At 32.2% G+C, this 25,792-nt stretch overlaps 2 protein-coding genes across 2 annotated transcripts; one reads left to right on the forward strand and one right to left on the reverse strand.

Annotated features, from left to right (window-relative positions):
- Positions 1 to 3,926: 3,926 nt before the first annotated feature.
- LOC148612014 (exosome complex component RRP4-like) lies at positions 3,927 to 13,185 on the reverse strand. The gene is made up of 8 exons (XM_088593096.1): positions 12,975 to 13,185; positions 11,035 to 11,136; positions 10,045 to 10,180; positions 9,066 to 9,131; positions 8,019 to 8,087; positions 6,913 to 7,089; positions 5,193 to 5,321; positions 3,927 to 4,709 (listed from the first exon to the last, which is right to left on the reverse strand). Exons 1-8 carry the CDS (start codon positions 13,091 to 13,093, stop codon positions 4,629 to 4,631), a joined length of 879 nt encoding a protein of 292 aa, XP_088449222.1. The 5' UTR covers positions 13,094 to 13,185; the 3' UTR covers positions 3,927 to 4,628.
- On the forward strand, positions 13,181 to 22,842 carry LOC148612015 (uncharacterized). Its single transcript, XM_088593097.1, has 4 exons — positions 13,181 to 13,341; positions 18,152 to 18,218; positions 18,975 to 19,187; positions 20,052 to 22,842. The coding sequence occupies exons 1-4, from the start codon at positions 13,270 to 13,272 to the stop codon at positions 20,066 to 20,068; spliced, it is 369 nt and encodes a 122-aa protein (XP_088449223.1). The 5' UTR covers positions 13,181 to 13,269; the 3' UTR covers positions 20,069 to 22,842.
- Positions 22,843 to 25,792: the final 2,950 nt, after the last annotated feature.

The following is a 25,792-nucleotide window of genomic DNA, read 5'->3' on the forward strand; positions in this document are numbered from 1 at the left end:
TGTATTAGTTCCTATTTCACCATGTTACAAGGGTTAAGGCATGGTAAAATTCAGTCATACCTTAACTTGATCAATAAACGTAGTGATTAAAAAATCCTCTTCTTGAACTTTTTCAGCAACAGTTCCACTGTTGTGTAATTTCATGAATATCCCATAGAAATCAATGTACCAAAGATTTCAATAAAGGAGAGTAGGTTTATTCTAATATCCATCCAAATGTATTCAGGTTTATAGTCACTTCAAGTCAAATATGATGATTTTGAAAGAATGTATTTTTTTTCAATTTTGGCAAGCATTCAATATCTAACTGCTACTTGTAAGAAGTGAGAATATACAAGTACAAAATGTATATTCCAATTGCATCAAAATTTGATACAAAATATTTGTCCTTGATTTTGTCAATTTTCTACACCCTATGAAATCATACTTTGTAATCATGTCCATTTACCCACCTGACAATAGCAATGTCAGTTTCAGAAAGGAATTACCCCAGGGGCTAGTTCTGTCACTCTTGGTCAGATTATGCCAGTCATACACTAGGGACACCCTTTGTCTGACCCCTCTGTTCTGTACAAGAATATTATGGGTCAGACTCTGCCATCATTTACCAGTAACAACATCTGTTCTGTACAAGGAATACTCTTTATTTACCCTTCTATCATGTACATGTACATGCAACACCCTTAATGGATTCCCCTGTTAGCCACCCCTAGTCATGTTCCAAGTATTTATGTACATATATTATTTATTACTATTTTTTACTGAGGAGTTGGGCTGGTATTTTGAAAATAATAAAATGATTTCAAATATGAACAATTTTTTTTTTTTTACTCAGACATGGAATGAAAAAAATATGTTTCAATATTTCCCCATCACTAAACTATGTAGATTTGATATAAAAAAAATTTCAACTCTGACTTATTGCTGCTGAAAAAATATTTGTTTTCATGCTTGTGCAAGAAAAAAAGTTCAAACTCATCTATAAATCTCAGGCCCTCCCCTCAAGAAGAAAATGACCTGTGCCTGAAAAGGGGTTGATCATATTTCTTTAGTTCCTATGTTCACTGATATTGCTATTGGTATAAGCTCAAACCAACATTCTATTTCTGGTCAAGGTTCATTTTATCATAGTATTATAAGCCCTGTGTTCATCAATGTGGTTTTACTTATTGTATTGACATATCATTATTATTTTGTATGGGTATGTATGTGTATTGTAAATGCTGCATTTATTTTATTTTTAGACTTTGTGTTGAGCTACATGTAAGGCAATACATACATTATCTTCATAAATTTATTTTCAAACCACTGTTATACAGTGACAGTGAAAAAGAAAACATTTACATTTTATTTAGGGAAAAGATATAATTTTTTTTTGTGTATTTTCAAAATAATTTGATTCAGTTAATGTCACTTGAAGACAGAAGTTGATTCTGCTTGTAAATGAGTTCCCCACTGACAACTTTTCTATTAAATAATATAGATCCTAGCATTATTGTACGGGTAGATGCCATTTATTTTTATCATGGTTTATCCGTACGGTTTATCATTGATCTTATTTACCAACATTTTGTATCTCAGGCTACTAATTATCTGCAATTTCCAATGACAATGTCACTTCTAGTTAACTGTGACATGGCCAATAAATTTTGAATTACTCCACAAACCATCACATCTAACCTTGTTGGGGTCACTGTGATATTTTCTGTCTCTGCGTCAAAACTGCTGTTATTCTGTATACACATGTATTTATTAAGAAATGAACAATAGATGTAACAAACTATTCTTTTTTGAATTTTATTGAGTTCACTTTTTTCTATATATAATGTTCAGATGCACAAAGTGGATTCTACGGTTGGAATTTCTTTTCAACCCAATTAAAAAAGTTCAGTCATTCCTTAAAATGTTTTTAAGTAGCACTCCAACTAAGAATCATGCTAAATGTGATTCATGGTTGAAAAGCCTACATTTTTTTTTATTTTTGATATTTTGTTAAAAATGTTATAGTAAACAGATACTAACATAAGGATTTTCGTATTACCCATGTTCATAGGAGATATTATTTTAAAAAATGCACAATAGAATTCAAAATTAACGGACATAACACAATTGAAAAAATTGAATTTTCAATGTGAATTATCTCCCAAGAGCTGACAGATCTGAATGAATAATATATTTCATGGTATAAACCCACAAAACAACTTAATAACAAAAATAAAAATGTGTACCCTTTTTGGGTGCATCACGTAATTACAGAATTTGCACGATTCTTACAAAGACTTCTACTTAAAAACTTAAACAATTTAAAAAAACAAAAATAACCCAGAATTAAATGGATGCTACATCTATGAAAATTGTTGGATTGAAATCTAAATTGAGATTTTTTAATCAATGTTTTTATTATGGCTTACTTTTATAAAATAAAAATGATTTTGAATTCTATATACATCATTACTGTAGGTGACTGTTATATACATGTAGATTAAGGTACAATATACACTCAAGACCTTATAATTAGGTGCTGTATTTTTTTGTAAAATATAACTGTTGTATGCTTTTGATACCTAAGTACCAATCCATATAAATTTCAGACACTGCCAATGGTAGAGGTGATTCAAGGTGCAGATTACCCACCAAACACTGCTTTTTCAATGTACACATGCCATATTTTTATGCCAATATAGTCCTTTCTGCATGCAGATCAGAGTTTTTTTTAAGATCTTCCTCTTGAATCAACCAAATCAATGGAAAAAGAATGGATATTATGGTCATTAATACTTCAAAGTCCCAGTTCCATTAAAATTTTTTTTTTTATTTTTATCTCTGAAACTGTGGAATGACAAACTGGTTAATTTGACTGGTTTGTGGTCTCACCTTCTCTACTTGTTTCAATTTAGAAATAAAAGTGGGTTTTTGACATGCTTGTTTCACCTGTCTTATATTTATAAAGACTTCTACTTTAATCACTATTTTAATTTACATAAATCTGAGAATTAAAAGCCTCTGTAACATGTATAATCAGTGTGATTTGTTTGTTATGTGTCTTTTGTGTTTGTATTGTTATTCTGTATACATGTGTCGACATGTATCTTCTGCTATTTGCAGGTCCCATTTTTTAGAGTTGTTTTTATAATAAAAATATCAAACCCTCTAAACTTCATGTTAATTTTTTTTACTATATCAGCATAGTTACGAGTATGTGGCATATTAGGCTGTGCCTCTAGGAGTCCTGAACCCCTCATACAGATGAAAGATGTATAACATTAATAAGTCACATGACATGTTAACATGAAGTTGATGCAAGTACAAAACAAGTTATATGCACAGTACAATTTATCATACAAAAGCTTTCAAACAGCCATCTTTCAAAGAATAACTGAAAATGTAATGGTATTAATTTTTGTGGTGTACTAATTTTTGCTATTTTCGGGATGGACTGAAAAGTGTGAAAAATTATAGCAGTTAAGGAGGTAGACCTAGGATAAGGGACACAACTCTTTAGAATCATTGGAACATTTGTATTCAGGCTCTTTAAATCAATCTCATGTAAGCATCAAAGTAACTTGGTCTGATTTCATTCTGTTTCAAGTGAAAGCTTGAAAGACTTTAGTGAAATTGAGTGTGATACAAACATATCACTGACTTCATGAGTTATGTCCCTTAACCTAGGTCTACCTCCTTAAATTGATTTTAACACTATGTATCACTAATTAGCTTTTTTTTAACTTTGATCAAACATGGTCACTAGACAGAACCTGTGAAAATTAATATGTGAACAGTAATGTGGTACATTGCTACCATGCATTACTATAACACTTTGATTGCATTGGTTAATATGAACATATTAATAACAGGCTTCTTTTCTTTCTTTTTTAAAATGTTTTTAGGACTTTCTGGTTTCACAGCTATAGAAATTGTAAACTGCAAACAGTTGAGACAGCATTTAATGTGCCTTAGTGTGGCTGTTGAGGTTTTCAAAATACAAATTTAATTTTATACGGCTTCTATGCCCATACAATCCAAAACATTAAAATGATAATTCATGTACAATATATATTTGATAAACAAGGAGTAGATGAGCAACATTGATAAAGTTCCACTCACAGTCCCATACATCATGCTGAATCTTATATGTAATTTTACATTCTTCTAATGAAGGGCTGCAAGTTACAGAGAAATATAAACGTATAGAAAGGTCTGAAAAATTTGATGTTAAACAATGTTAGAACTGTCAAATTTGTGATGCAATTTTTTGGTTGTTCCCTCCGCGGGACTTGAACTTGTATCGCTGTGACATCTATGGCAACACCGACGGCACAAAGTCCAGCGCCCTAGACCACTCAGCCAGCTAGCGGTACGAGTTAGAGTCCGTGGAGGGAACAACAAAAAATTTGCATCTCAAATTGACGCAAATTTGACAGTTCTAACATTGTTGGGAACTTTTCAGATCTTTATATATATAGGGATATTTAACATAAGTGTCTAAGGCAAGTCATTGTTGAGTAACTGTAGATGGTTATCAAATCTTCTGCATCAATTTTTTTTCATTTAAGTTATTATTTTCAAATTTGACACACCATCTGCATGTCAAGACAAGGAATAGCAGTTTTTAAAAAATAAATTTATTGTCAAGTCCCTAAACTTTCTAGTCTTGGCTGTGTATTCTCTATAATCTCTGTCATTATTTCTGGCTTTAATATATCCTTCACCTGTAAAAAAAAACAGGAAAAAAAACATTTCTATCATGGGGTTTTGAAATGTTATATTTCCAAAAACATAACATAACTAATGAATTTAAGTACTTCCCCGTCTAAGAATCAAGCAAAATGTATATAAGGTGTGGCACATGGAGGGGAAAAAACACAGATATTTTATTGCATTAACCAAGTATTTATACCCAATAACCTCCAAAAATAACCATCAAAGTAATTGTAAACTTTGCCTTTTTAAGATATTTTAGTTGAAATGCACTATGGAAAAATGGCGGGAAATTTCTCTGCACTTTTTCCTTATATAAGCAGTACAAAAATATCTAAGTCACAGATGCTTCAGGATAAATTTAAATAGCTGTTCAGTTGTTTTATAGAAAAGAAAGAATAAATCCTTTAGCCAAGTCAATTAACTGGCTACTTAAATCTCAATACTTACTACAAAACAGGTATTATAAAGCCACACATTTAATCTAAACTTACACCAAACCTGAGAGATTCTTCATAACAATATAATACACTGGTGTCATATAACATCATCTGGTGTTCAGCCAGGGCTAACACACAATTCCTAAGTCTGGCTATCACCTCTCTGTCAGCTTTAGGTACAGGCTACAAATATGAATACAGATGAACATTTAGTAGACATTAAATAAAATCAATTGCTAATGCTAATTTATACTGACTCATACATAAGAAGTAATTCAATTTTATTTGTAACAAGCCTTCTGATTGATTTGTCATCTTAGGGCAACACAGATAAGTTTGAATAACATGTTCGCAATTTTACAAATGATACAAGTGCAAAATTTATCAAAAGTAATGAAACTACAATGTCTTATCTCTAAAGCAATAAGGAAATCATGTCTTCAGACTAACTGAGCACTTACATCTTTTTGTGATATATACAACTGGTTTGGTAATGTGTTGTTGTCAACTTTGATTGGTACAGTCTGCGATTCAAACAATTCTAAACTCAATACTGTTTTGAAGGATTTAGTTTTAATTTAAACTGTAATTTATTTCAAATTTGATTATAATGTTTTCTTTCCATTCTTGACTAAGTTAACAGTGTTCTAGGATTTTTCAGGAATTGAGGTTTCCTCAGGAAAAATCCATATAAAATCAACTTTCCCACAGTCAATGACTGCTTTCCTAACAAAACAAATCCTTAGAGTATATGAAGTTTTCAACTTGCCATGGGAAAGTGTAAGTAAGTATCTTCCTTTCCCTGACCCAAATTTCACTTGCCCCAGGTAACGGGAAATAGGAATCCTAGGGTACGCTTGCATGAACAACTTTAGGACAATTCATGCTTGTTCATATATTAGGGCAAACTAACGTCCAAGAAAAGGAAATTGCAAGACCATTGTTTTAAAAATTCTGATGGTATTAAAGCTACAAATCAAATACCTTTACAACCTAAACGCTGAAATTTTGAGGTTACCATATTTCTTAATTTGGAGTCTAATAGTAGCCACTGTAGAGAAAAAACATGTAGAAGATATATCCGTCAGATATGGTGGCCAAATTATTGATGAACACCATTGGATAAGAACCAATCAAGATAACAATCATGCAAGAAATAAGGCAGAGGACATGGGAATGACTAGGCTATGCAAAGGCAAAAAAAAATCACTTGCCAAACTCTACATGGACACCTCAAGGAAAAAATGGAAAAGACCAAGACTAACCGAGAGGAGTGTACATGATGAGAAATGAAAGTGGACACAGATGGAACACTATACACCAACTTTCAAAGAGCAGTGTAAGATGAAAAGGAATTGCCAGTGGCCTATGCTTCAGAGGGGAATAAAAAAGACTAAGTCAAGTAAGTTATTATCTGTTAACAGTACACATACCAAGCCATGAAAAACCAACACTGATGATATCAGGGATTCCAGGATTGCCCCTTTCAATTTTACGGGAAAATGTGTTGAGATGGAATTAAACTGGTCATTAATTTGGCTGGGCCCCTTGATAAGGCACCAAAATAAACTGTTTATTTGTCCCTTATGACAGTATTGAGAGATTTCTGGCCAATTGAAATTTTGGAAGGGGCCATTTTTTTTCAAATGCTCCATTGAAATCCTGAATATTTCCTTGGCCCATCTTATGAGCCCATAATGTTCTAAAGCCAGGATAACCCCTGTAATATACATGTATTTCAATAAAATGGAAGTTAGGAAAGTCCCTTTTTTACCTCTAAATCTTGTTCATAGCCTCCTGTGTGTTCTGTCTCTTCACTCATTGTGACCGAGATCCAGACAGAGCCATTGTTCCCCAGAATGATTGTAGCACCACATGGTAAAGTATGAAAATGAGTCTTTCTCCTCTTCACCAGTGATGGTGATACTTGTATTATTGTACCTTGTCCCAACTGTGGAGGAAGGTTTATGTATAATTATATCTTGCAATGATAAGGAAAACAACTACCAGTAAATTACAAAACACCAATCTGATCCATAATCAAAGTCAAGTCTAAACTAAATCTGACAAAACAGATATTACATCCTAAGAGTAATTGGTACCGCAATGGTCCTGACTTGGTACAGGCATTTCATACAAAATGGTGGGTTAAGCCTATGTTTTACAGCACACCCAAACCCCCCTCTTCCTGGAGTGAATATATTGGTGGTGATTAAATAGCATTTGCATGTTAAAAGTGTCATAATCAGTAAATCAGTGGTCATATCAGTACAGAGAATAATTTACAAAAAGCAATCATTATGCCTTATCTAAGAAGAAACTGAGTATTTTTCAACTACGGATTGATATCTAAATAAGTTTCTGTAAGACCTTTTTGATGATCCTGTAAAACTCCTACACTAAAGTAAATAGTCCTTTTCTTTTGGAATCAAATTTTGTGGTTTACCTTACCCACGAAATCCATGAAAATTGTTATCCCATGAACAATAGTACTTTTACAGTATATATGTATGCAAAATTAAAGGATTTAGCAAATGATAATAGAATGCCATTAATAATTTAGGTTGGGGAAAAAACTATAAATTGAACATGTTGATGAAGTAGCACACATTCTCATGCTATGCATACCCCTACTCATACAGGAAGTTTATATCGGAGAGCAACCAAAATTGCTTAAAAGCATATGCCCCATCTATATGAAGCCACACACCAAATTTGAAATTGATGGATGCGGGTATAATAATATGTATAAATGACACTTCATTTATAATACTTATTTTCAATCCTTTACTACATGTATATGACTGGACACATGCTAATGTCCCAATGTCTAGAAAATATGGTCACAGGAAAGGAATAAATAAAAATACAAGTACTTGCCTTGCCATATTTTAAACTCCTTGTGTGTAGTGACAATGCTCCATCAGAGAATACTGACTGTACCTCTGCCTGTAAGATGCTAAGGAAATGTTCTAATATTTGATTAGATCGTGAATCGTTATGGTGTATCCATCAGCACCATGAAAACTGATTTATTCAACGGGTCATAGTTTTCCTTTCCTCGTTTGTCTATCCCGAACTTGACTTTTTATGAGCAACTCAGCGGGTGTTTCTAGAAATGCAGAGGACGCTTACCTACCGGTGCACCTGGTCCATGCTCCCAGTTTTTAGAGGAGTCATGAGTTGCTCATTTACTTTTGTTACTTTGTATGTATGATTTTAGTTACTTTATGTTCTTTGTGTTGCGTGTCTGTTTTCCATGTCTGGTCTTTGTCCCTAAATTACATTCTTTTGATTACCGCTATAACCTTGGTTCCCTTAATTACTCTTTGATCAAGGGAAAAGGAAATCATTTACATATAAGATAAAAGGGAGACCATCCTGAAATTTCAAGTACAGTATGTTATAAATTTAAAAATGTGAAAAATTATCAATTAGAAAATTCATTTAAATACATCCCATAGGATAGTAAAATCTGTTTAGGCCAAAAAAAATATGTATGTTTCCACCTACCCTAAACATTACATGGCCATTTTGGCTCAAGCACTGTTAAAGGATAGATTGTTTCCCCACTAACTCAATTATAAACTTTATTAGATAAATAAAATAATTTCCCTATCTACAAATGTACATGTACCTACCCGAATTTTTTGTGTTTGAAGCAGGAAACAAAACCATTATTTATTTTGCATTAATTGATCCCTTCTTGATCCCCTTTATTCCCAAATGTGTACTAAAAAATCCATGCATAAAATTGAAATAGCTAGTTGTATAGGACATAATTTTGGAAAATAAAAAGAGTAGAAGTCAGTAACAAATGAACAAACCAGCACTAAAAAAGGGATATACATATAGATATCCTAAAAACATCATTATAGTGAATCAAACCATTGGTGCAAGAATCACAGACATTAAATGAAAGGATACACTGATTAAGTCCCCTTCCTTCAAATAATTTCTCATCATCTTCTCATCTTCCTCTGACCTCCTTCTCTGCAAAAATAACAGATCTGTTTATACTACTTGATGACAATCAGTATTTTTCATAGTATACTATGGAAATGTTGCGTAAAATCCTGAACTTTGTGAAATTTTAACATAGGTACAATGGAGATATTTACAATATATAAAGCGTAATTTGCAGTCAAAACTCAACGAAAATGCAGATAATTCATATATATGTAAACACCTCTGAAATCAAATGCCAATAAAGGAGGTGAATAACATAACATTGACATATGACAGCCAATATTCAGTGAAACAAGTCTAACCAAGCCCTGCATTAACCAGAAACATGTCTTAACCAGACACTTTTTAAAGTCCTTTCATTTCAGTTTTGAAGTATTTTTTTGGTAAATCAGCCACCTGTCAATCAAAAATAAGGACAGATTCTACAGTCAAAAAGGGGCTTGGTTTAGACAGGTTTTGCTATATACTTGATAAATATAAGAATATTTTCATCAATCAAACAGTTCATCAATAGTAAAAATAATGTAGAAATATACATTCTCCTTCAGTCTCGAGGGGATTACAGGATTTCTCCACTCAAGTTGCTTAAAATCTAAAATTTAACTATCAAAAGTGGAGAAATCCTTTCATCCCTAAGAGAAATATATATATAAGGGTCTGAAAAATTCCCAACCATGTATGGTAGTACAGGACAGTTTCTATAAGTTCTATTGTCTTCCCTATATCAATTTGATCCTATGGAGCAGTGTAGCAAATAGAGTTGTCAAATTCTGAGACATTTGTATAATATTGATTTGTTGTATATATGTATGGCTTGATCATTCTATAAGCATGTTATTTTAGAGTATTTTAAATATATGGTTGGAAAGAGTAATTATACATTTTTCTTCACACAATAAATATATATGATGTATATACAGTTGTAATAAATTCATACCAGTTCACCACCAGGTAAATTTACAGAAGAGAGCATTAATATCGAATCCAGTTTAGACCTTGTGTCAACCTTCCACCGTTTCTGTCCAACCTCAATGATTCGACCAATCACCACATCCCCAACTTCACCATTATATCTACAAAACCAAAATATATGAAGTTAAGAAACTGAGGGCTTGGAACAACAAACATGAATTAAAGAAATCGTTTAAAATATCCCAAAACAAGGTCAGTGAATTCTTAAATACTGACTGCTGGTAGAGTATTAGGTATAGTTCGCATTTTATAGGAAGAGGGTAAGTAATAGCAACTTTATAACATAATAATCAATAAGTTATTAGCTCCCTGGTGACAATCTATGGTTATGTAGACAGTCAGTAGATTCTGTTGGAGGGTGAGGCATTAGCCAAATCCCTCCAACAGATCTTCTGGCTGTGTAAGTAATCATAGATGGTTACAGGAGCTTATAACCTTTTTGTACAATTTTGCTTATCTATATTGTGGTGAAATAAATTAATCTTTGTATCAAACTGCATTTCTTCAAAATTTTGAAATTGTTTAGTGGAAACTAGGTAATATCTATTTTTGTCTTGGTGTCCCGGTCAAATGTACACACTGGCCGGTGGCGTGATTGAATTATTCAGGTCAAACTGTTTGAAAGTTCACAGTTCATTGATAGAGCCATATTAGTCTCAACATCATTTTTCAACTATTGCTATCATTGATTGATGTATTTTCTATGTATCATCTTCATTTGCATATTACTCTTCGTTTATTTGGATGAATGGTTTATCCAATCACGAGTGGTGAACACAACGCAAAATCATACAATAAAGTTTAGAGGTAATAAAGAGATGAAGGTAATTCCAAAAGTCTCCACTTACCTACTTAAGTACCAAATATACACAGAACCATCAAACGTGATATTGTGAGATTTTACACTGTGTCACTCTATGATAAGGTTTTTTAACAATAAATAAAGTAATGATACCTTGTTTTGAGAGGCTTCACACAGATAAGTTTATTGACTCTCTGTATTACACCAGCAACAGAAGCATGCAACTTCTCATCTTCCATATATGTTCCATGACCTCTGTAAGTATTAAGAAAAAATGATGCATGCAAAATATAATTGAAATTGAATATCCTTAAATGTCATATTTTCTATGGTTAAAATACTGAAAACAACAATGAAGTAATAATAATAACAGTTTAATAATAGTGAGCAATGCGAAGCAGTGTTGTTACATGTACATGCACATTGCATCTTTAGTTTACAATATTTGAATTAAGGCATAGCTTTTCTATGATATGAAAGGCATTTATTATAATCTCTGGAAATTTATGATGGTCAGTTGCATCCAAAATCTTGATGTGCATTTATTTACATCATGGGTTTGTGTAATATATTCCCATTTTGCATGGAGAACTGTCATTGTTCTGAAATATGTACAAATTATGAAACTTTTTAAAAAATTATTGATGGAGCTGCTCATGAAGGTAATGAAATTTCAAGTATGGTGGCAGATTGTGTATGACTGAAGTTACAAAAGACAAAGTCCTCATAATGGTATTTAATACGAAATAATGTCACAGCTTGGAAGCACTGAGAGCCAGATTGCAGTCTGACAGGAAGTCAATCTTGCATATCTTCTTCACAAAAAAGCATTTATTATACACTTGTATGGTCTATAGTAATAATTTACATTCAAATACTTTTTTTTCATATCTAACATGCCATAAGTCTAGTCCTTTGTGCTTAAGCAAGAAAGTCATTAGTAAGGAAAGAAAGTACGGGTAATATTGGCCTCAATAATTAGTGACAAGAAGTGTCAAGAAGCATCAAGAATTAACAAGAACCATCAAGATGTCAAGAAAAAGCTACAAGAAGATTTTTAAAAAAGTAAATCTACTTATTCAAACTTGTCCTCCTACAGGTTACCTCTGCCTCATATTAGTTTGGAAACAATGATAACGGTAATGGTTTATAAGCGAGCAAAGCTCCCTCTAAAATGTATAGAAATTCATCTAAAAATTCATTATACTGACAATTGCAAACCTTTTGTCTAAGCAAAACACTACATCTGTGTACATTAAAGCTTCAGAAATAGTAAAAATGCAGGCTACAGACAAAACATTTAAAATATGTCCATGTTATTTTTCAAATAAACTATCCGGTTGGAAGGATATTGATAAAACCCTGCAATCTACATTGAACGCCGAACCAGGAACAGTTCTTCTGATAATTTTACGAATATTAGGAAGTCCTTTGCCATCTACCACTTATTACTGATGAAAAATTCTTTAAAAAATGGCAAAATGATAAATGGCATGAAGTCTAATTTGTTGAAAAGGGAACCTGATACTTTAGCTTCGGACTTCAATCATATCTAAGGCATTGCCTTCCTCATATTACAAGTTTGGTAATGGTACAACATATGATTTGGTTATGGCAAAAGAATGTAAGGATAATAGATATGATGAATATGTCAAAGAGATGTACGACAACCCCACCAGCATGAAAATTGTCAGCTCAAGGCTACCCATTGTTCTTCAATGAACCACAAGAAACCCTCAAACCACTGGGCAGACTATTATCCCTTTGGGATTTGGCGCTGGAGATATTTTTAGTTTTGAACACCATCAGTGATGGTCAAAACAAAAAATATCTCTAGCGCCAAATCCCAAAAGGGATTAGGCTGACTGGAGTACAAAATGTATGGTTATGCCAACTTATGGTAATGGCTACTGGGAACTATGCCATTCTCACAAAAGGAATGTCCTATAAAAGTCGGACAGAAGAAGAAAAAGTAAAATGTAAAATGCAATTCAGATTTTAAAAGAGAAATCATGGAGAAATGAAACAGTTATAAATCAATGGAAATAGGCCAGTGATTCTGAAAATAGAGTATAGACATCCTAAAATTTTACCGCATGAAACCTGAGTCTGTTGTAATAACATCGCCTGGACAGACAAGGTTGTCAATTTCTTCAGCGAAAGCTTCTTTCCGTTTCTCATTCGCCCCAGCTACACGGATATCTACTGCCATGCTGTGACCCACTGGTTTGTTTACATTCAAGTCGTCGAATTGTACAACCTCTAATGTAAATGTCTGTTTTTTCAAGCACACAACCGACGGAGAGCAAAGAATATCGGAAAAGTCAAGAGGTATTCCGGCTAGAACAAATTTCGACCTTCTATCGACGGTAAGGTTCTTCAAGAAAGATGTCACAAGAAACTCAAATCGGGTCGAGAGCCAATCAACTGGAGGAGTTGTTGATGCAAGAAGACCCACCGGTTTGTAACTTAACAATTAAGATGCACATTTCCAATGACACACACTATGTAATGTCAAGTTTCAATTATGCAACGTTACGACTTACGTAGTGAAAAAAGGGGGGCTGCAATATCATCATAATGTTCCAGAGGTTTGCATGAAAAATATTTCTGGCTTTATGCTAGTGTAGTACTCCTTAAGACCAGTTGGAAGAGTGAAGGCGAACATTGACAGGGGTACTCGTTTGATTCTTGACTGGTACTCTGGTGCATCATGCTCTACTGTAACAGTTACAAAAATGTACATTTGGCTCCATTCTGAAACACTGTTAGAAATTTTAAAAGTCCAGATAATCACATTGTTCCCTGAGGCTTTTTTTTAAATTCAGAAATCAGACGACTAAAATGGTAAAATAATTTGAATACATGTACATGGGGATATAAGAAGACTTTCACAAAGCCACCCTTTCTTTCCTTTTTTCACAAATTTGATTCATAACTCCAAATTTATACAATAAAACCAGTCAGACCATGGTATATGCCATTGCATTGTTAACAGAAAATCAATTTGGTTCAGTTGCCGTAAATTTTCATTTATTCCAAATGTGAATAATCCATCTCTTCATTACATGGCTTATATACAAATTTATCAGCAAAATGAATATTGTTAATGACAAACTATGTAAAATTGTCTAACATTACCATCTTAATGGTTTAATTTTTTTAATTGATCACTTAGTGAGTTAAATGATGCTCTGATGTTGGATTTTACAGTGGTTGTAAACAAGCTTGCTCGCTGATCATATAACACCCTTTCAGAATCTTTCTTCTCATTAAGATTGATGGAACTATCGTCTACTTTAATTTATCGAAATATTTGCGGTAAAATTGAAATTTGAAAAATGTTTCCAAAGATTATCGAGCACTGGTCAGGCAATTCTATATATCATTTTACTAATAAAAATTACTGGTAGTAATCAAATCAAGTTTCTGTTTCCTTGGCTACTATTGCAATGTCACCCAATCTTAAGCCTGTTGACCTCGATATAATGGAAGAACTTTTCTTGGACAAAAGTAAATGATAGTCATCTATTGAGGAACATTGGTACATTGTATATTACAGGGGTTTCATTAATTTCTTGCAATTCAGGTACCTTTTGTTTTGTAGAGGGTACTTTTCATCATTTTCTTGAATAAATCTATATGAAATTTGAAAATTCTGGAGATTCCTTTCAGTGGCTTTGAAGGGTAAAAGTACCTTGTACTGCTTCTTAATGAATGATTGATTGATTGTTGGGGTTTGATGCCCAAGCAGCAATATTTCAGCTATATCCAGGCAATGAAAGACCTGATATTGATCCTTTAATAATAATACTAATAATAATAATAATAATACTTTATTTCAAGAGGGATACACAGTTAGTTTACTGGAACAATTAATCTCCCCTGAGGCCCTCATACAAAAACAAAAATATAAGGTTAATTTCAATGCCACAAAATGAGTACTAGTAAATAATACATAAATGCATGCCAACAAAGCTATCAATTTATATAACAGTACATGTAAATACAGTTGGATTATTCTTTTGCCTATTGTTGCATTAGGAAGATTTTTAATTTCTGCTTAAAAAAGACTTATTTGTTTTATACTTCTTATTTCATATGGGAGGGTACAAAATGTATTCCAATGAGATGGGCCAGAGTAAACAAAAGTATGAATAGTTCTGCCTTTGGTTTAGGTATAAAAAGAGCATTGTTGATGGCATTTCTTGAATGGTATGGATTTACTTCAGAAACAAATTTTATTTTATCTGCTAAATAAGATGGACCTAATCCCTTTAGGTTTAGGAAGTGTAGTGGTTGCTTACTCTCAAAGGTTTAAATAATGGGCTGCATTTGCAGCTCTAGTGTATTCTTTTGGCTTAGTTGGTAGAGTGTCAGCATATAGCGCTGGGGTTACAGGTCAGATATGATTACTGGCTGGTACTGTTGTGATATTTGAAGAGTGCATGGTATCTTTCTCTTATAGTAAGAGTATATTTTTTGTTTATTTTTTGCTCTTAATAGCATGAAGCCTCAACAGAAATCACTTGACTTGCACATTGCTAGTGCATTAAGATTCAAGGTATTTTGTGTGGTGTGGCTCAGTGGTTTGCCGTATCCACTCAAAGTTGTCTTTGAAACCTTATTTGAAGAAAAATTGGACCTATCTCTGTTAGTATGCTCCTGGAGGGAGTTAAATAGCATAGAAGTTAAAAAAATGGTAAAATTAAAATTTAGTATTGATATACAAAAATGTACTAGAGTCTTTTGCGAAAATGAATTTTCATCATTTAAAGATGTGCTTGACGGAATATAATTTTTATCAAGTATCAGTAAGGGAGATTAAACCAATAATCTTCCATAGAACTTTTAACTACATGTACAATCAATCAATCAAGCAATTACACCTTGTAATTGCAACTCCTAACCCACTCAGTGATTTTTATTAAATTTTAAAGGAATTTACACAAAGGAATAAAATTTTCAACTCATGTCTGCAAAGGGAGATAATTCAACTATAGGGTTTAAACTTCTGTTTGAAGCAAGGTGAAGATATTCTCTTTGTAAGCTTACTCACAGTTTTTCCAGTTTAATACAGTCTATGTATCATAAGTCTGCAATGCTGCTTGTCTGTCATGTCTTTTTAATTCAACAAGAGTGTATTATCAACCATGGAATATCATCTTAAGATTTTCAAGTGATTTATTACCACACAATACCTATACATTAAATAATATTTTATTGGCATATTTCAAAGTATGAATTTCAATCACATGAACCCACTATATTTTTCACTGTAGATAAGAATGGTTGATTTGCAAGAAGTACAGGTGGTAATAGAGGAAAAAAATATAACCACATTTTGTATCTCTTCCTAAGAAAATTTGCATAAAATCTTCAAGGAGATTAAGTGCTAAAATCTGTAAGAATCAGGCAAAAACAAAAGATAATGAATCATGCTCCTAAAATACACACAAAGTTTACAATTTGGGCACATAGTTTATGGTCAACTGAAGATAAATTGACAGTGCATTGTCAGAGGATGTAGAATAGTGAAGTAGGGTCTCACTAACCACTTCTGGGTCAAATGGCCACCCCTTATGTAGTACCAAAAACACACTGAACATAGACCTATGCATTGTAAGTGCATTATTTGTGTGTATTCTGATTAACAGTAGTCAAAATAAGGCTGAGAATGTGTACTTTAAAACCATATATGTTATTTATTACAAAAGTGTATAAATATTATTTACATGTGTGAGTAGTTTGCCTCCATGCTGTCAGTTAGCAGAAAAGGTAAAAATGTGAATTTTCAGTATTGTTTATTCAAGTAAATTTTGTGAAAAATTTTTACAATCATCTTTTCATTAGCATAATGATTTTGAAAGCCTTATTTTCCCAGCTTCGCAAAGATATGCAACTTTAAGATGTCATTTGTCCTGGGAATTCACAGTGAAACTGAAAATTACATTTTTAACATGTAAAGTAATGGAAACGTTTGAATTTGTTAGTGAGACCTAGGAGAAATGTGATTTATCTCCCTTTGATGATGAAATTGCAATGTATTTCATACAATTTAAACCTTGAATTACTGACACTTAAAAAGGAATGAATGCTATTTCTGCGTTTCAAAAAACATTTTGAATAAGATTTCATGGAAAGACTTTGTTTTAACCACAATAATCCACCCACTGCCTCATTCTTACAGATGTTCGAGATAATAATGTTCCATATTCACTGAATAAAAAAGTGTTTAAAATGCCTTGATTGATCCTCCTTTTTATGCGACTGCAAAATGCATATATCATATAAATTTCAGATTTTTCGTTTCTGTGTTATGAATTTTTATACTTAAAAAGGGGGGGATTTTCAAGTTTTCGGACAATAACTTAAGAACACTTTTACTAACTTTTATTAAACTTTGGTGAATTGTTCAAATCTATTGAAGTAAGCTCCCTTCTGATCTGTATAAATGTCAAATTTTATGTTTCCGTATGCAGAAACGGCCAAGGACATTTGTTATGATAGTGCAAAATTTTTTGTGCATTTTGTATTTACTTTTTTTTTTTGGAGGGGGGGGAGGATATTTGACAGGGCTCACAGTATTTCTAGTTGACCATATAACTTCATTAAAAGCATAAGAACAACTTTAAAGGGCAAAAGGTGTATCATGTGCTAAAAGCACAGCTCTTTATTTAGTAAGGGACCAGGCCCAGAAAATGGACTTTTATTTTTGGTGTGATTTTGAAATTTTTTAAAAATTAGATCACATATGAAAATTCCAGCTTAACTACTAGAGATTTAAGAAGTATGCCAACCAAATTAATCCTATCATTTACTATGATAATGAGGTACAAAGTGATCCATGAATGCACCCTGAAGCAGACCTTTATACTTAAACTGAATTTCAAAATGTTTTGCACTATTGTGTCCTAATGAGTTGTTGTGTCTATAATGAACTGTAAATCCCTATGTTTAGTGTGGCAAAAACTAATATCAGAGTTCAGCTGGCTGTGGTCATATCTTGCTGCGCTTGTCCAAGTTTTTTTATCAAATTTGATTTAAACAATTTTAAAATGATCATAAACCTACAGAACTAATCATAAGTAAAGTTGTTCTGCGCTATAGGCAGAAATAAGCATTTGGAATCCCACCGTTTATCGGGAATTGTCTGTAAGCAAAATATTTTTAATACTACATACATGTATGTTACTGTAAAAAAGAATTCAGGTTTCATAGAATGACTTATTTTATTTGAAATGAAATGTTTGTGTTTATTTATTTGCAGTTTGTTCGAGAAAAAGATCTTTGCCATTCTTGGGGATTTATGAAAGGTCTTGGTGTTATGTTCACAGGTAATTATACAAATATAACATACTTTCTTTCAGATTTGCTACTGTTGTGTTAACTTTATAAGAATTCTTTCACTGTGCTTATTTTTGTTAGAATGTTGCACTACAAGCTCAATATTATGTACATTGTATAACTTTTTATATTATCTCCCTTTAAGATATTGAACTAAATTGGGACAATATCACGAAATTTTTAGTACTTAATTTCTTTATGTGATAGTATAGGATTATTGCAATATGCATTTATAATGACAAATATTGTCATATGCAGATATCATATTGCAAATATTAAATGCAGTAACCCTTTAAATAAAAATGGCCATGCAAATAACCTCAGATTTTTTTTAAGGTAATCATGTATTGAACTACATGTAGTTAACTTTATGTTTGGACCAGTTCAATATAAGCCCCTCTTCCAATTTTTTTTTTTTCATCTCAGCCGTTAATTCTAAAATTGCTGTCAATTGACATTATTTTCATCTATATAATATTCATCTGGCAGTTTCAACAACAAATAAAATGCAGTTTGGAATGATCAGTATCCACAAATGCAATATTCACTTTTCTCCAAAAAGGATCATAAAGCTTCCATACAAATACAAGGATACAGTGTACAGTCTTTTTGTCCCCCTTTTCTTTTGAAATGAACAAGCCAATATTTATTACCATATAATTGTTATAGGTTGTTTTGTTTTAAATATTATCATTGTCCAATGGACATTTTCCCTTCCCTCCATCATACCACATTTTTTATTGCAGTTGCAACTGGTATTGGTTTACATCATAACTACAAAGAATTGACGACGAGGGTTAGGATTAAACACATCTACTTCCTTCCCCTGACAGTTGGAGGACTAGCGTCATTTTTATACACTCGGCACAATTACTTGTCATGTAAGGCACAGTTTATGAAAGATCTGGAACAGTACCACAAAGACAGAAATTATGCACCTTATCCAGAGTTAAGACAAGGTACATATAACTTGATACAGGGTCTGGTTTCATAGAACATCTTAAATTGAGATTTTCTTCAAATCTTTTTCCATCTCAAATTTCAGCCAATCAGATCAATTGAAATTGAAGATTGAGGAAAAATGCAGGACTTGAGGAAATTCTCAACTTGAGATTTTTTTTTGGAAATCAAAACCTGATTTTTTATTTTGATTTTTTTTTTACTAACATTGTATTACTCGATTCACTTGAAATACTGAATAACACCCCCAAATTCTTCCATGGGATATATTTTTATAATCAGATACAGTCAAACCTAACCTTCTTAGGGAGTGCAATATCATGGTCACATTAGACAGGTGGTGTTTATACAGGATTCTTTTTCAGAAAGATATTTAATCATTGTCCTTATAACCAGGTTAGTACTGAATAATGTAGTCTCTAAGACTGGTTTTACTGTATTGTTTTTGCAGAACTAGTCAAGTTAACAAACACCTTTACTGTTTTATAATGTCTAATCCCATGAAATTGTTTTGTCAATGTCTAACAAGCTCTCATTTATTAATGAGCTAGCACAATTTGATAATGTAATTTTTTTCAATGGAAAATCCAGAAGAGGGAGCAGAGGAGATAGTAGCTTTCCCCAAAAATAATAATGGGATATTTTTAGCATGAACTCTTAATTTTTCACAAATTTTTCCCCAAAAAATTTGTTTGTGTATTGGGGGCATTTAATTCTATTTACAACCCCCTGAAATCCCTCCAAAATTTACAGAAATTGTACTGAATGTACTAGTCAATCCCTACACAAATGTTTATTAAAACAAAATTGTCAACAAAAATAATTACAATGTCTTTGTAAATGTACATTTTTTTTAATTTCAGGTGATACAAATTCATAGTACCTATGAACTTTAATGTAACTGTCATGTGTATTGTGATAAAGGTGTCATTTTATGATGAGAGGAGCACATTGAACATTTAGATTCTGTTACTGCTTCCAACAGCTCATTAATAACAATAAGATGCGAAATTACATGAATAACCGTAATAATGTATGATTAGAATAAAAGAAGAAAAGACAATTTCACAGTTAATGGCCTTTTCTTTAATGCTGACCTTTTCTATGGTAAACACATGATATTTGTAATGTGTAAGTTTCATTGTTTATGGAGTAATAATTTTTATAGATTTCCTGGGTTTGGAAAACCGCAAAAATTGGTTACCATTTCCCATACCTCTGTATGATGGAGTTGTCAAATCCCTGAATTCCAGAATCTGTTCTGATGGTTTTTTTCCTTTAACTATGCATGAAAACTGTTACACTGGAATAAATGTACTTTCACATTATATTTGTTTTCTCTATGTCTAATGTTCACATATACATTTGTATTCTCTTCAGTAATGAGTGGTTTAAATAATTTCTCCACTCAAGATTTTCAGCATGAGAGCTTTAGCGAGTATGTTGAAATCTTAATTTTACCCTAGAGAGTGGAGAAATAAACTGAATCAAGAATTGGCTGAAGGAGAATTGGTTTCTGGTAATCACCACCTGGTGGATAAAAAACATGTACATTTTTAATCACTGGCTAATCAATTTCAAATTTCATATTTTCTTTACACAGAACTGTTAGAACAACTCCTAATCTCCTACAGTTACTTTCTGTTGAAACTAGGATTTATTTAATTCTGAGCTGTTATATTTATTTTGATAGACAAGTGTCAGTCTCTGTAAGAATCAGGCAATCCGTGAAACATGGTATGAAAAAAAAACATGATTTTGAAAATTTGATATGACTATATGCACCATTAAAATCAAGGAAAAAAAGAAAGGAATTTCCATGTTGGTGCTTTGATTTATAATTTCATTGAAATGCACTGAAAATGACGATTTCCAGGACAGATAACTCTGTCAAACACCTCAGTTTTCTAACATTCTATAAAAAAATTTCTGAGAAAATCCAGTGTTGCAGGGATCAAATAATGTTTTTTTCAAATGTAGAAAGAATCCTCGAGTCAAATGATATTGTCCGATCAGTGGTGTTTTTGACATGCATGTTTCTGATCAGTGGGGTTTTGACATGCATGTTTCTGATTGGTGGATTTTTGACATGCATGTTTCTGATCAGTGGTGTTTTTGACATGCATGTTTCTGATTTTTTCCATTTTGCCTGATTCTTACGAATGTACACTTGAGTCCATTATTTGTGTCATTTCAAAGTGTTTTCATCAATATAATGTATTAATTCAAAATAATGTCCATGAATCGGACATACAGTCTCGTACAATAGGTTTAATGCAATTTTGAAACATGTACGTATATACTTAATAGTCGATGTTTATTTAAGATTAAACTTGGAGAACTACACAGGCAATATTATAACACATAATTTTACATGAATTGAACAAGTAAAATTTATGACCAATTTCACGTAAAATTCATATGAATTGAGCCTTCACATGAATTTGATGTGAAATATTCATATCAAGCAGGTTAAGTACATATTTCATAATTTTTATGTTTTATAAAAATGATTAATTGTGGTGATTAAGAAATTTCCTCATTTTATTTTTGTTTTGGCTTTCTGTATCCTGTTTTACCTTTATTCATCGTAGACCATTCCAATTTAGTTCTATGATACCTTTGTAGATATTAGCTACTTTATCTTCAATTTTTCATTTGTTGTTTAATTTTCCTTTTTTTCTGTTTTTTGCTATTACATTAGGTAGGCAGACATTACATTACACTAATCTAATTAGTTGAAACATCGATCAGCTCAGTGATTTAAGTAGCAAAGCATCGAATTGCCTGTATAGTAGTATCTAAATCTACCCACCTTCCCCATTTTTGTATTATATGGAATTAATTTAATTTAAGAGAAGTTGGTGAGATTTATTGCTAATAATTTATATTTTCAACTTCTGTGTATATTGATAACTGATAATAATTTTTATTTTGTTTGAAATCTTTAGACCTACGCAGCCAAATGTGCCACATATGATAATCATATGGTGCTCGATTCATATGATATTCATATAGTAATCATATGACAGTCACATGATATTGAACATATGATAGCCATATGATTATCATAAGATTCTCATATGGTAATTTTGGCTTAAAAACATATGATAATCATATGTTTGTGAAAAACATGATTATCGTATGTTAACCATGTGATAATCATATGTATACCGAAACATATGATTATCATATGGTGCTCAATTTATATGATAATCATATGATGCAAACCATATGATTCTCATGTGTGGCACGTTTGCCTGTGTTATTATACAAAATGTTGTATATTTAGGATGTGCTTGCTGAATTGTATGTTTTCTTGTTTCGGGATTTGATGTGATGTCTGTTTGACCATTGAGCCTCTGGTGAAAATCACATTAATTTTATGTGAATAATGTCTGCCTGTGTACTTTCAGAATAAAAATGCTGCTATCATAGATTCATTTTTAATATGAGAAAAAGTGGTTGATTTCAGTGACTGAATTTTACCATAATCTGTTAAAAGTGTTATCTGTAATGATACACCTCTCATATTCATTCAGAGCATCACTATTTGTAGTATGTTATGTCCAAGTGTTGGTTTTCATTTGTATGTGTACAGCTGTTTTAAATCTCTGTTGTGTAAAGTGAATAATAAATTTTGATGACCTTGTATTTTTCTGTTAATTACTAACCAAATTCTCATTAGTTTTTTGTAATAAAAATATGCATATATTGTATATTTTACCCCCATACAAATTGCAGGGTTATGTTTTATTGACAGTACATCATTGCATGTTGTCAACGGAAAAATTTCATTAGTTGATCATAGATGTAATTATTATAATTTCTGACTTTGTTAGTAGTAGTAAAAGCTATTGGTTTGTTTGGGATTAATTTTAACAAAAATTAGTCCAAGGGGTCACTTTCTTGGGGGAGGTAGACTTAGTTAAAATGATTGATTTAAGCATGTCAACTGAATAGGGCTTTCATTTTATCTAGGCTGTATGTGCTGTCTAAGTTTCTGAATGGCCGGCTTTCAACAATTAACTCCTCTGACATCATGATGCCAAGACTTGAAATTTTATAACTTTGTTGATCTCAATGCACACTTCTGGTCTGATTTTGAAATATTTTTATGCCCCCACGACAAACTGCATATTAATTTACCCCGTCCGTCCATTCATCTGTCCATTCTGATTACACATGACCATGGCTTGTCTGGCTATCTCCCCATACAGTTTTTGAACTAGATCTAAAATATTTTACAGAATATTTCCACTTATGATGAAGGTGTGCCAAAGGATTTTGATTTTTGTGAAATATTACGGAAATTGGTGATAGTTACACTTAGTCATTATACTCAGAAATATAAAGATCATGGCTTGTCCGGCTACACTCCTTGAAACGTTCATGTTTCCCATTTTATTAATCATGCATCATTTATCGTGCGTATACACATCGTTTTGCGTTCGTTTAAAGGCACGCTTGGAGCGTTCATTTATTTTTGTACTTTGATTAGTTTCTTGATTTAACTGTTATTTTAAATTTTTTGCTATTATTAATTTGTATAATTTCATTGATTTTATTTTCTATTTTTTTTCTGTCTTCATTATATGTCAATATTATTATATTTCATCGTACGTTTAAACGTACGATATGAGTGTTCATTTATCATGCGTTTAAACGCACAATAGGAGCGTTCGTTTAAGTGCACGATAGAAGCGTTTGTTTATCGTGCGTTTGGGGAGCGTTAAGCGTGTGTTTGGGTATCGTGCGTGCGGGAAACCTATACGTCTCAAGGAGTGGATGTGTTGTTCATCTTAGATTTCAATAAGTCATTATAGTCCCCCCCCCCAAAAAAAAAAAAAAAAAATTGTTTGGGGATATATAAAAATGACCTTATCTGTTTGTCCGTCTGTCCACATTCCTTGTAAGCGCAACTCCTTCTAAATCGCTCAAGGGATTTTGATGAAATTTTATAGGGAGGTTGTGCATCATATTTAGATGTACACGAAGGAGTATAATAACTGTTTGAGAATTCCAAAGGAAGATGGCCCAAATGGTGGGTTTTACATGATACAACCTTGTAAGTGTAACTCTTAAACTGCTCAAGTGATGTTGATGTAATTTTATAGGAAGTTCGAACATCATATGTAGATGTGCATGAAGGAACATAATTACTGCTGGAGAACTCAAAAAAGACATAATCCATATTAATGGCTTTACTTATTTAAACCTCGTAAGCACAACTGCTCCTAAAACGCCAGTCTAATTAAAATTAGACCTTGCGTTTTTTATCCAGAATGTTTCAGTCCCCTTTCGTCAGCTGATAGATTTTCAATATACCTTATTTTGCACGTACTTTAGAAACTGAAATTGCGAGGAAATGAATTGTAAAAGGTGTTATTATTTTTACCTTTTACCACTTCTTTCATGCATGCTTTCATCTTGTGCTAGTTTCTAAGTGTCTGATGTTTTATAAACCATAGTATTTGGTTGTTAGTTTTGAAAAGACATCCACCACTTATTTGTATTAAGACTCAGTAATATATTTTTTTCAGTATATACATGTAACTATAGCTACTGTATCAAAACAGCTTTATTTAAAAAAAAATGACACCAAATTTTCAGAATTGACTTACCCTTATAGCACTACCTTAACCTCGCCACATTTTTTTTGCACTTGCCCTTGTTAGGATTTTCTGGCCGCTGTATTTTTTTTCTATTCACTTTCAGTTTTCTTTATTGTTGCTGGGGTCTATAAAGGCAACTATTTTGCTGTACCTGTGTATAATGTTGTTTGGGGACCAACTGCAGCCTGTCCTGAAGTGTGAGGGATTCCTTGAAGACCCATGGGTGGCCTTGAGTTGACTATTTTTCAGCCCGTTGGGGTTGTTGTCTTTTGGACATATTCACCAAATCCATTCTCGATACATTGAAACTAATTCATTCATACTGACTAAAATTGAGAATGGGTGGTATAAATAACTTTCTGTTACACAAATTATATTTATTTTTCCAAACATGCATTACTTTGGTTCATTTAAAAATGTATGCACAACATCAATATATATTCCATACGAAGATTGTTTAGAATATTGTATTTAGACAATTGTAATAAAACATTGATTTCTGAAAATTCCCATTTATCTTAGCTGGCATATGTAGCCATCACAACAAAAAGTATACCATCAACCTACCCCCCCCCCCCAAAAAAAAAAAAAAAAAATAAATAAATAAATAAATAAAAATTCGACTTGTAAATGATAAGTTGGTCACAATTTCCTCCACTCCTCTTTTCCACCGTTCATAACAAATGCGACACAATATATAATTTGGAAAAGATATTTATTTAGTACTTAAAAGGTAGATCATGTATACCTAATGTTAAACCCACATTTTCTTAAGATTTAAATTGTTTATTTCTCTTTGTACTTTCTGAATTCTAATGGAAATGATCAGAGCACTGTCATCTTCATGAACCTTATGTTACGAAAGTGATTAAACTATTTATGTGTCTATATACAGGCCTAACACGATCTGAAAAAGCCTCCAGTATTATTAATTACTAATTCTTTGTAACGAAGAGACTGCAAGTCGTAATATATTTGCTGTAATAATA

This window comes from Perna viridis, chromosome 7, assembly GCF_037379345.1.
Source record: "Perna viridis isolate PV_CMFRI_1.1 ecotype Kerala chromosome 7, ASM3737934v1, whole genome shotgun sequence".
Classification (NCBI taxonomy): Eukaryota; Metazoa; Mollusca; class Bivalvia; order Mytilida; family Mytilidae; genus Perna; species Perna viridis.